At 39.1% G+C, this 12328-nt stretch overlaps 1 protein-coding gene across 2 annotated transcripts in view; it reads right to left on the bottom strand.

Annotated features, from left to right (window-relative positions):
• SMAD1 (SMAD family member 1) overlaps positions 1 to 12328 on the bottom strand; it is a 79771-nt gene that overhangs the window by 5646 nt on the left and 61797 nt on the right. For both annotated transcript variants that reach the window (XM_058721259.1, XM_058721260.1), the window contains exons 3-5: positions 11507 to 11764; positions 8868 to 8984; positions 5493 to 5714 (exon numbers count right to left, since the gene is read on the bottom strand). In XM_058721259.1, the coding sequence (XP_058577242.1) occupies positions 5493 to 5714; positions 8868 to 8984; positions 11507 to 11764 (597 nt within the window). The remainder of the gene's footprint in view (positions 1 to 5492; positions 5715 to 8867; positions 8985 to 11506; positions 11765 to 12328) is intronic.

Below are 12328 nucleotides of genomic sequence, written 5' to 3' on the forward strand. Positions count from 1 at the left end.
TTTCGAAGAAATAATATAACAACACAGTCTCGTAAAAATTAGTAGCGAGATACAGCAAGTTCATTTTGATAAGAGTCTAATGCCCTATTTGGCCATGGATTGAAAGCATATTCTCACTCTAAAAATACAGCACAATAAAGCCGGACTTATTGGATTCTACATATACTCATCATATGAGCTCTCTTTCTTGCATTTATTTTGTAGCTCAGCTCTTTGAAAATGTTAGGGTAGGAGAAGGGAGAATCAAAAGTAAAAGGGCTAGAAAACCACATGGAGGAAGTAGTGCTAAGAGCTAGAAGATGAAGGTCTGGGGGGTGGGGGGGGGAACTATAAAAATAATTCATACTGTGTGGAATCTGATCTCCCTGAACTACCATCTGCTCCAAACTTCTTCCTGTGACATCTTGGAGTGCCAGGAGTGTTGGAAATTGATCCTACCCAGCCTTTAAAAAAAGGAAACGTGGGGGGGGGTGGGGGGAGACACGTTCTGACAAAGCCCTACACCATTAAGGGAGATTATTATAGGCCACGCAGCAAACAGAGTCCCATGCCATGTGGCTTTAAACAATCCACCTTGCAGGCAACTCCAGCATGGCTCAGCCAATGCTAAAACTACGGTCTCCAATCCAATCCAAAATATTATGCGTTGTGTTTACATGTACACACAATGTCTACGACTTCTGTGGCAATTAAATAGCTGCTGGAGCAGAAGTCCATTTTCCTGCTTGATGTAGAGAAAACAATTTGAGAGAGAGAGAGAGCGCACGCACGAGAAACTGTGTGTGTGCGTACACGTGTTTACTTTTTCTCCTGATTATAAAAATGAGGAATTTTCATTTTCAAAAATTTAGAAAGTAAAACAAAATATAAAGAATAAGAAAATATCACCACTTGTTTAGTGATGTAGAGGCAAAAGTTAACAGTTTGATGTGCTGTTATTTGGTTTTGACTACTACTAAACTTTCTCTGTAAACATTTAAAGTTATCTACACGATTATATGGATACAACAATTTAGCGATTCTCCCGTTACTGGACCATAGTGTTGACACTAATTTTCTTCTGTTGTAACAATGCCAGGATGAATGTCTCTGGATAATTTTTGATAATATCCTTAGGAGAGATTCCTGGAAGTTAAATCACTGGATCGAAAGCTCTTGATTCACTTTGCCAAACGACTTTCCAGAATGCTTATATCAATTTACACCCTACTGGCAGTATATGAGTGCCTTTATCATTTTGCCCATGCCAGTATTGAGTGAGTTTAAGACAAAAACAAATAAATTAAAATAAATTTTCGCCGAAAAACAATACTGTTTTCATTTACATGTGAGACTGGATATGCTCTCATATGTTTATTAGCCATCTGTGTTTCTCTTACGAACTTACTGTTCATATTTCTTACCTATGTATCCTACTGGGGTTCTAATATTTTTATTATTTTTTTATGAGCTGCAAGTAAGATATAAATAATTTATTTCCTATTTGTTTCCCTATCAGTCCTTTGTCTTTTAATTTTGTTCTTGGTGTTTGGTTTTTTTTTTTTTAACCTACAGAAGTTTGAAAGCTTTGAGTAGTCAAATTCTCTTGTGATCTTTTCTATTGCTTTTTATGCTTAGAAAATTTCTGTCTCCGATAAAATGTATTTTTCTTCTTGCTTTTTAACAGCTTGCCATTAAAAAAAAAACCCCTCAATTCACTAATCTATTTACATATGTGAAATGAGGTCAGGGTTCCTCCCTACAGCCTCAACTAAAAACTAACTTTGTTACTGCAGGACCATTAGAAGACTACTGATTTGTTATGCTTCACTTAACATACATTAATTTTGAAATACAACATAGTCTGAGTTTAATTTATTCTACCATTTTGTCTATACCCTGACTTAATTGTAGTTTCATAATTAACCTAACATCAAGAATTTTTTCTTTACTCTTCCATTAAAAAAATTAGCTATTTTCACTTGTTTAACCTGCCAGGTAATATTCAGATCATATTTTCCGACTTTCAAAAAATAACACATTGTGATTCTGGCATAGATTATTTTAAACCATAAATTGAGTTAGGAAGAAAGGATATCCTTAAAATATTCTCACAATATTAAGCCTTCTCTTTAAGGAACACAGACTGCTTATTTACATATCTAAATTTTCTCTCTCAGTAAAATTTGGTTTTCTTTACCTAATTCTCATGTGTTGCTCATTCATATTATTTCCAAAATTTTACGTTTTCTGTTGATATTAGAAGCATGATTTTCCTTTACATTATATTTTCTAACTGGTTATTGCCAGATTAAAGAAAACTGACATAAAATCTCTAAAACTAAATTCTTTAAAGGTTTCTAGATAAACAACCATAACTTCTGAATAAACACAACAACCACGAGTATTTCTTATGTCAGTAATACCTACATCGGTGAAAGAACAAAGGCACTCATCCATAGACTTATGGTATAAGTGGAAATTAATAAAAGCTTTCTGGAAAGTAATTGGCATAATATATCAAGACCCTTGACCTACTAACTTCAGTTCAAGAATCTCTCCCAAAAATATTATCAATTAATCATATCATCTGCAGGGGCGCCTGGGTGGCGCAGTCGGTTAAGCGTCCGACTTCAGCCAGGTCACGATCTCGCGGTCCGTGAGTTCGAGCCCCGCGTCAGGCTCTGGGCTGATGGCTCGGAGCCTGGAGCCTGTTTCTGATTCTGTGTCTCCCTCTCTCTCTGCCCCTCTCCCGCCCGTTCATGCTCTGTCTCTCTCTGTCCCAAAAAAAAAAAAAAAAAAAAAAAAAAAAAAAAAAAAAAAGTTGAGAAAAAAAAAAAAATCATATCATCTGCAATAATTACAATTTTGGCTTATTTCCATTATCAATAATTCTACATTTGAATATGCTAGTCAAGATATCTGGAACAATGTTAAGTATCAGCATTCCCAGAATCCGTATTTTCTTCCTAATTTTTAATAGAAATATTCTAGAGTACAATGGCTTTTTACTACTTTGGGGTAACGGTCAACTTTAGAACTTAATGAAAAATTTCTCCCTTGATCCCAAATATATGCAATATTGTGTTTATGTACAATTTTCAGGGTTTACAGATCATGGAAAGAGATCTATATGTTATGAACCTAGGTTCAAGCATTTCATCATTAAATGCGGAGTTTAGGATTTGGTTTTTTTCCCCCTTAATCATATTAAGGAACTATCAAGTCCTGTTTTAGGAGGTTTTTTTGTTTCTTTCTTTGTTTGTTTGTTTTTTCCAGGATCGAGTATTGAACTTTACCTCAAATGCCTTTTAAGCATTTACTAAATGACCTCTTAATTTGGTCCACTGTTCTAAATTTTATGGTAGGTCATTTAAAAAAAAATGTTTACTCTGGAAATAATTTCAAATGTACAGAAACAGAACAGCCAAGAAAAACAAAAGAAGACCCATGTAACCACTATCCTGATTCATTTATTGTGACAATTTATTCTATATTTTTTATCATTCGCACCTCCTTCCCCTCTATTTTTTTCACACACTCTCATATGCATATATGTATATACATACATATGTGTATATGTATACATAAACATATATACACATATACATCCATATATATATTCTGACACAGATTTGTTTTAGATGGATAGATATTTGTATATGTGCATATATGTGTGTATTTCCTAAGAATAGGCATACTCTCTTACATAGTGACAATATAGTTAGCAATGCCAGTATATGTAACATTGATATAATACTCTCATCCAATCTACCACTCATATTTTAACTTTGCCTGCTGATCCCAATAAGGTCCTCTGTGTTATTTTTCCTGTCTGGCACAGATCATGCCCAGGGTCAGCTTATTACCTAGCTGTCATATCACTTTAATCTCTTTTAATTTGGAACATTTCACACCTTTGTCTCTTGACATTGATATTTTAGAAGAATACAGTTCCTCTTCACCCTTTTTAATAGAATGTTCCTCATTTTGGATTGTCTGAAATTTCCCCATGATTAGATTCAGATTTGCATTCTCAACTGGAATTCTGCACAGGTGATGTTACTTCTTTCTCAGGGCATCACATCTGGTGGTATATGGGATCCATCTGTCTCTCACTGGTGATGATAATTTTGATCTCCCAGTCAAGATGCTGTCCAATGTCTCCACTGTATAACTACTCATTTCTATTCTCCCTTGTTACTAATAGCCAGTCTGTGAGGAGACACTGTAAGACCATGCAAATATCCTGATTCTTGCAAAAAATTCTCTCTTTAGTATTCACTGAGGATTCTTGCCTGATGGCTGCAAAATGATGACTTTCAAACTCTAGCACTCACTGCACATTCGTGAACCAGCTTTCCCCATTCATTCCTTATCTTTATCTATGTATTATTGGCACGGGCTTATAAATTACTATGGTTTTTCAGTGGCTTAAAATCCATGACCATACTTCATTATTTTGTTACTCAAACTGTCCCAGAAGTGGCCAGGGGAAGCACCTCCAAGATGGCTCCTGTGACACGCCCCCATCACTTTCATTGGCATCTCTTCACTTTCTGATATAACAAAATGTTCCAGGCTCAACTCTGTCTACCTGGTCCGGACTTGGGAGTCAGCCCTTTCCCTGAGGAGTCCTGACTCCTCTCAGTGGGAAATGGTGTTAGAGACGATGAGCTGAGAACCAGACGTGTTTATGGCTCCTGGGCATCTTTGCCTGCTGGCCCTTTCAGCAGACAGATCAGAAACTACATGCACATATGAGCACATCTAAATATGCATACGCATACACACACACATCCACGTGTACACACATACGTACATGTATTATTAAGTCATGATTTCACCCTGATACCTCCACAGGGTGAATTTTTTGCCCTCCTCCATACTTGTATGTTTCTTACTCCACAGTGAAAATCCAGGCTCCTGGAAACATCCACATTCAGTCATTTGCTTAATCTTATAACTAAAAGTTCCATAACTTTTATTCATACTGCCACTAAGCAATCAAAGCCTACTAAAATGAGCTCGGGATTTGTTCACAAGCACTCTACCCTACCTGGCCCAGACTGAAGAAACACAGCCAAATACTATATTCCTAAGTTATTCTGGACTGGTTCTTTCTTTATTTTTCCCAGTGAGTTATGGTACTCATTTGAAACATATTAGGTTTACTTGTTTTAACTTGCATTTAGTTTTAGGTTGTAAGTCACTCTTTAACAGCTATTTTATTCTGCAGCAAAACACAAGATGGAAGACTGCCCCCCCCACCCCCAGATCAATATTTCAGCTGGTTAATATCAATTCCTATGAGGTGGCAGGACACAAACACTGCTGACTGAAAAGTGAGTAGCGTCCTGATAATACAAACTGAAAAGCTATTTACAAACCGGAGCCAGTGTTTATTACCTGGTGTTTGCCCTGGTAGGCTGCTCCAGGAACAACTGCGTCAGTTCTAGGGGAACAGGGGCACAACAGACACATATGTGAAAGAGGTTCAAGTGAAAACTCACCTTTTCCAATATGCCGCCTGGTGTTTTCAATAGTGGAATTCCGGTTAACGTTGGAGAGCAGCCCAAGGCAGAAACGGTTCTTATTGTTGGAAGGATCGGTGAAACCATCCACCAACACACTTGTGGAGGAGGCATGGAACGCTTCGCCCACACGATTATTGAGCTCATAGTAGACAATTGAGCACCAGTGTTTTGGTTCCTCATAAGCGACCGCCTGAACATCTGTAAGAAAGAAAACCTTACAGTCAACCTCAGCGAGTGCCTGGGGCTCTCAAACACTGAAGCTGTGTTGTCAAACTGGCTCAGGACCCTGGAATGCAGGTACGGGAAGGCAACTGCTATTAGAATGTATACGGTTTCTCTAGGATATCTGCAACAGGTACTCCTCACCTCACAAAGTGTGACGTCCTCCTTCAACTGGAAAATAATTTTCTTCAATTACTATCAGATAACCAAAACGCCAGCTAAGCAAGCATACCAACAGCATTTGCTGCACACTCACAATATGCTACTTGCTCCGTAATATGCCAAAATGGAAATTACCCCCACCACAGATGCTGGCTCACCATCTAAAGAAACACAAGTGGCAAGTGAAAAACAAATGGAAAGAGAACAATCGAGGACAGGAAATGTGCCAAAGGTGCTGGCAGAAAAAGGGTGACTTTCAACAAAGCCTTAGTAGGCCTATGCTTTTTCAAAGCAATGAAAATCGGTTTCTAATTATTGATAAGAAGTTCCCTTACTTCACATTAAGCTGCCAATAACTATCACAGCCACAGCTTTGCTCCAGTCCTTAAACTCAGGAAGAAATCTTGCCAGCTGGCCATTTTTACAGAATGAATCATATCTCTCTCATCCAGATTTCATGCTAACTTCCTTATATTTGCTTTAAGTCATGCAGAGCAGGTGTGTTTTGTCTCTCCATTCCCAGAATGGGCCAACAATGGAAATTACCCAACTTTACTGACAGGATGCAGCTTGTTAAGTCAAATCTCTTAAGACTAACAAATCTCCAAACAGAACATGCTTCTAAACATTTGCAACTAAAAGGTTCTAAAGATAAGTTCCTTCTGTAGTAAAACCTCTTTTACCACTGCTTTAGAGATTCCAGGAATATAAACCACGTATGCCCACTGTGCCAATGTGTAATGATCTGAGGTTTACGAGGTCCTGAGCATACAAATGTACAAAGAGAAAGAATATCCACATTAGAAGCATAAACTGGACTGTTTAGGAAAAAGTACTTCTGTGTTCGCTTAACAACAACCTCCACAAATATCATAATGCACTTTATTTTAGAATTCGGTAAGGAAAACAGAACAATCCTTAAAAAAATCCACACACACATTAGCTGCTCTATACACTGGATCAGGTGAGCCAAAAACAAGCATACACTATCTTCCCTGCTAAGCAACTATCCCACGTCAATTTACTGTATTTCAAAGAATGAAATTTTAGTGATTTACATAGTGTTAAATCTTAAAAGAAGACTGTAACATCATTATAGAAGGCTTTTATCAGCTATCAGGATTGTTCAAAATACTACTCATTTAGGTCAGAAGATGACAACATTTTTCTGTAAAAGACCAGAAAGATTTTGTGGGGTATATGGTCTCTACTGTAACTATTCAACTGTGCCCTCATAGTGCTAAAACTGCCACAGATAATGTGTAATGGACATAGCTGTGTTCCCATAAAAATTTATTTACAAAAAACAGGCAGCAGGCTGAATTGGCCTGTGGGCTGTAGTGTGCTGACTCCTGCTTTAGGAAAACCACCAAAGGTAAAAACAGTAACAGAAAGGCTGACATTCTTTCCTCATGAAGATATTAACTGTGAACTTATTTCTAATGGGGAAATTTTTAAAAGCTATTTAAAGGAAAAATTTTAAAGCAATTTAAAGGCCTGTTTCCTGAAATCAGACATTTTAGGCTTAACAACAATAGCTACAGGGTCCACACGCTCATAGCTGTAGAGCAGTCCTGTGTCCATTCTCTCCTGCGATCCTTGTTCCCCAAATACCAATTCCAAAGATGTGTGAGACACAAGTCACTTTCCCCAACCAGAAGCTTTATCTGTTGGTTCATAATTATGTTTGGGAAGATGTTCTAGAGATTATCAGGAACCATCAGATACAGAGCCAATGAAGATGTAAAAATATTTTACAGATGAAAAAGGTGTACATTCAGGGACACCTGGATGGCTCAATCAGTTGAGCGTCAGACCTTGGCTCAGGTCGTGATCTCATGGTTTGTGGGCTTGAGCCTCGCATCGGGCTCCACGCTGACAGCGCAGGGCCTGATTCAGATCCTCTGTCTCCTTCTCTCTCTCTACTCCTCCTCCCCTCCCCAAAATAAATAAACTTTAACAATAAACAAATAAAATAGGAAGGTGTACATTTCAATTTATTACACTGCACATCTAAAAAAGGTTCTTTCATCATATTTTAAGAACTTAAAAGATGTAAGCAACTCTGACGAAGTCTGAGATATCTCCAATTTTAATAAAGTCAGAATGGAATGAGACCTACACCTAGTAACTAGATTGCCTTATAACTTCAATTTGCATAAAATTTACACAGTGAAGTTTCATGCCACGTGTTGAGTGCACCAGTGAAGCATCTTCCTCCACGAGAGGTTGTCTGGGAACAGTTTTCTTCCACCATTTGGTCATGACTTCCTACAGGTGCTCAGGGATTCTCCCGACACTCACTGCTCTCAGTTCTCTGCTCCGTTAGGCCTACCCCGCTAGCCACTGCAGACCTCGAAACACACCCATCCTCCACCAGAAAGGGAAAGGAATGACCCGACCTGCTTATAGGTTCTGCTTCTAAGTTTTTCCAGGTGAGAACAGGAAAAACACATGCCTCAACCCCTTTCTGTAACAAGGTTAGAAACAAGTAAATATAGCAAGAAAAAAATGTTAGTAGTTCTTTCTAGTTGCAGCTGTGTATGGATAAAGGCTAAGACTCTACCAACAAAGGAACCTTTGGGAAGCCTTGTTATATGAACTTCTAATTTTGGACATCACCAGTGACATCCCCACTTCAGTAAAGTTATGCTCACTGTTTCTCAATACCTACCTTTGTCCTTCACTTAAAAATATTCTTTTATTGCCAATTTAAAATTATTAAGTATTGTGCTCAAAACAGATGACCACACAATTATACACAGGCCTTCATTAGTCAAATCAGTGTGTTTGTTCTTCATATAAAAGACTTACTTGTAATCCAAAAAATTCTCTCTATCCAGCTTCTCTTATTGTGCTTTCTCCAAAGCTATCTTTTTACAGACTGATAAACATTTGTGAGAGAAAGTAACATTTGGACAGATAAACTTCAGACACTAAAAAGGGATAAACAGCAATTCATTTTACCTCCTCTGTTGATTTCTGAGGGCAGTGAAGGTGCCATCATATTTGTGTCCATTGGCTGGGAGCCATCCTGGGTCATGGGGTCCTCAGGAGGCAGGTAAGCAGGCGGGGGCGTATCAGCTACAAAGTTTAAGAGAAAGAAAAGATTTCTTTATCTTTAAATAACCACACACACTTAAAACATAAATTCTGTGAAATTCCTGAGATTAAACTGCCATTTCAACCTCATCAGAAAATGGACGTTTGACACTGAACTTGGTGTATACTTCCTGAAAATGACCAGCATCTCGTGATTTTGTACAACCGTAGAGAGAATTCAGGGGGAGGAAAAGCACTATATGCCAGTTCCAGAAGTCGTCTGCCTTTCCAGGATCATGCTGTCTTGAAACAATCAGGAGAGCATTTAAACATGTTTTCATACAGTCCACTTTAAGAGGACCTCTGCATTTCATAGTTTCACTGGTGGATGGAAAACCTTTGAAAGCTACATAGGATCTCTTAAGAAAAAGAGCTTCAGGGTTTCTTACTTTAAACCCACAGGCTTTTAGGAATTTACCAACTGAGTTTCATTATCGCCAATTAGTTTACGGATTTAAACTGTTAATTTCCCATGACTTCAAGCAATCTGTTAGGGCTACCTTACCCCTACCTGCTTAAATAATCACTAGTTTTAAAACCCCTAGTAGCAGAATAACAGGAAATAAATCAATTTATCACAGCCATCTTCTATTTCAGAATTTACATGTTTCTTCTAGAAAGCTCAAAGTCAGCTGGCAATAAGAGGCAAACAACATGACTTGAAACAAAGAACACTAATATAAGTCTTTTGTGTTTTCTTAAATAAAATAAGGGGTATGGGTTCCCCACAAATAATCCTTTGTGATCAAAAAACAAGTTCCTCACTGGCTATTGTGAGCCCATCTAGCACACCAGACAGGGCAGGGAACAAAGTTTTACCTTAGGGAACCATGAATAACTTGGAGAAGTAGCCCAGATCACTCAGGGCAACTGCTGAACACAAATAGCTAATACTGCTGCTCCTTCACAGCTTTTCAGAGATTTCCAAAGACTGACTCTCCAGCTGAATTGCAACCCAGTAACTTCCACCATCCAGCGGCTAACAAGCAAGGACTCACGACACAAAGACAGGACTATGGGGACCTTATCTGGATGCCTTTTTCACCCTTTCCTCCAGCTTATTTTAATTCAGCTTCTTCCCTGCAGCTGTAACACAGACTCCGCTTTGCTTCCAGCCAGGAATGAAGACCTAGAGCATCCTCTGAGACCAAATCCGATAAATTTCCACAAACGAGCTGGTGAAAATGTCCTCAGCAGCCTGTGGCACCAGCAGCACTGAGAAAGTGCTACCAGCTACCTATGGGTGATGCTCTACTATGCCCACAAGTGCCTCCTCCCACCCTTGGCGGCTTTCTCTTTTCCACATCACTTTTGCTTGGCCTGCGTCTTAATCCCTGACAGCCGGGAACAAAGTGTAAACTCAAGCAATAATCTTCCCGTTTTTCACTCCGGGGGCCCACCCTGGGTTTGCTGCTGCTCCCAAGCTTCTGAAACCATCTCTTCACCACTAACCTGTTTATCAAACCCAACAGTTCCGGGTGAGGGTGGGGGCAATAGGAAATAAGCAGACGATACTTAGTTTGATTTCTAAACTAATCTATATTTCCCCCTCCCCTGCCCTTCCCACACACCCACTGCCCTGTTCGAAGCAGTTTTGGATTGCAAAACAAAACGATGCAAAATAAAAGGCTGAAAACAAAAAAAGTAACAAAAGACAGCACTATCAAATGTGGACGCTTTTCAATTTTTGAGGACATAACCAGCCTGTTGTCAAATTCCCATTCACTTAAACCCATTTCAAGTTGCCTAATAAACTTGCTTGCCCACCCATTTTCCTTTCTTGAAATGTTAATCGATGTTAAGTACATCTTTGTTTACAGTATCCTCCTTGAGGTCTACTGGCAAGGAATTTGGCACTCATCATTTTTTGTGAGATGCTTGCTTCCTAACCTATAATTTGAAAAATATAATGTCCTAATTAATCATTTATTTTGATAAACATTACACCATCAGTTAAGTCTAAAAAAGGAGGATAATTGTTTTTGTCTTTGCTAAGTTAAACAAGCAGATGGTCTCCAGTACTTCTGTTGCATTTCCTTTGTTGCTAAAGTATATGTTTCTTGGGATTACATCACCACTTAAATGAATTTAATTAAGTGTGGGGGGGGTGTGATCCCTCAGGAAATATCTTTTCTGAGGCTGCACTTATAACAGGAGTTTTTTTTTTCACGTACAACAAATGTGCGCAGCACATTATTTTTCTCTTCCTCTCTTTTATCAAGAGCGAAGACTGTAACAATTATGCCACTCCCAGAAGGATGCAGCTGTTTCAAAAACCCTTCAAAATCAGAAATAAAACTTATTCAAGCATCTGCGCCTGACAAACCGGGCATTTGCTTCCTTGACTGTGAGGTCTCCCTTCGCCCAGGGCGGTACCCCCGTCTGAGAGCCAAGTGCCAGGTACCAGAGCCGAAGAGCTCTCTGCGCACAGGTCCGCTCAGAGTTCCCCCGACTCCGCAGCAGCAGGGCCATTTGCGGGAACATCACTGAACTTTCCGACCTACCTGGCATCTGGAAAGGGCTTCCTGGGTCTGAGCTGGTGGGGGAGTGCGGGTAGGTGCCACTGCTGCTTCCAGGAGAGTTGGGGTAGCTGCTGCTGGGGGAGTGAGGGAACGGATGGCTATTGGGTTGCTGGAAAGAATCCGGAAAAGTTGCGTTGAGTGGCATGTGAGGCTCATTTTGTCCTAAGTTACGGAACTGAGCTAATAGGCTGTGCTGAGGATTATATTCACTGTGTCTTGGAACCAGCACTGGAGGAAGAACTAGAAAAGGGGGAAGAAAAGAGAGAGACAAAAATGAAAATGATGAAAATCTGTAATCACAGCACAATGAAGTAGAAAGATAATCTGTAAGTAACAACAAATTATCTGAACCCTGCCCCGCTGCCAACTCAAAAGCATCATGCAAATGAAGAGCCATTTTCCACTGAGGAATAAATGCAGTAACAAGTGGTCTCTTTAGAATCTGCCGTGACTTATGCCCCAGACCTGTAGCATTGACATACTGCCCAAGGAAAGTCTGCGAAACACCTTTTAAGTTAAAAATGTCCACAAGGTTTCCCCATTCTTAATGTTTTCATTCACTAAAAACCAAAGCAAAATTATGAACATGTACCACCACTGACAATTCCACTTTTCCAGCCCTGGTTGATAAGATGTTCCATTTAAGAGTTAATACTTATGGAATGGTATGAATTATTCACCATAAATGTTTTAAATGGACACATTAACTCACTGTGAAACAAAAGGAGGCACAGTAAATAACGTTCAGAGGATAAATACAGTGAGCAGCATAAAATCCAAATGCCATTAAAGGTAGTTAATTAG

Source organism: Neofelis nebulosa, chromosome 3 (genome assembly GCF_028018385.1).
Source record: "Neofelis nebulosa isolate mNeoNeb1 chromosome 3, mNeoNeb1.pri, whole genome shotgun sequence".
Lineage (NCBI taxonomy): Eukaryota > Metazoa > Chordata > Mammalia > Carnivora > Felidae > Neofelis > Neofelis nebulosa.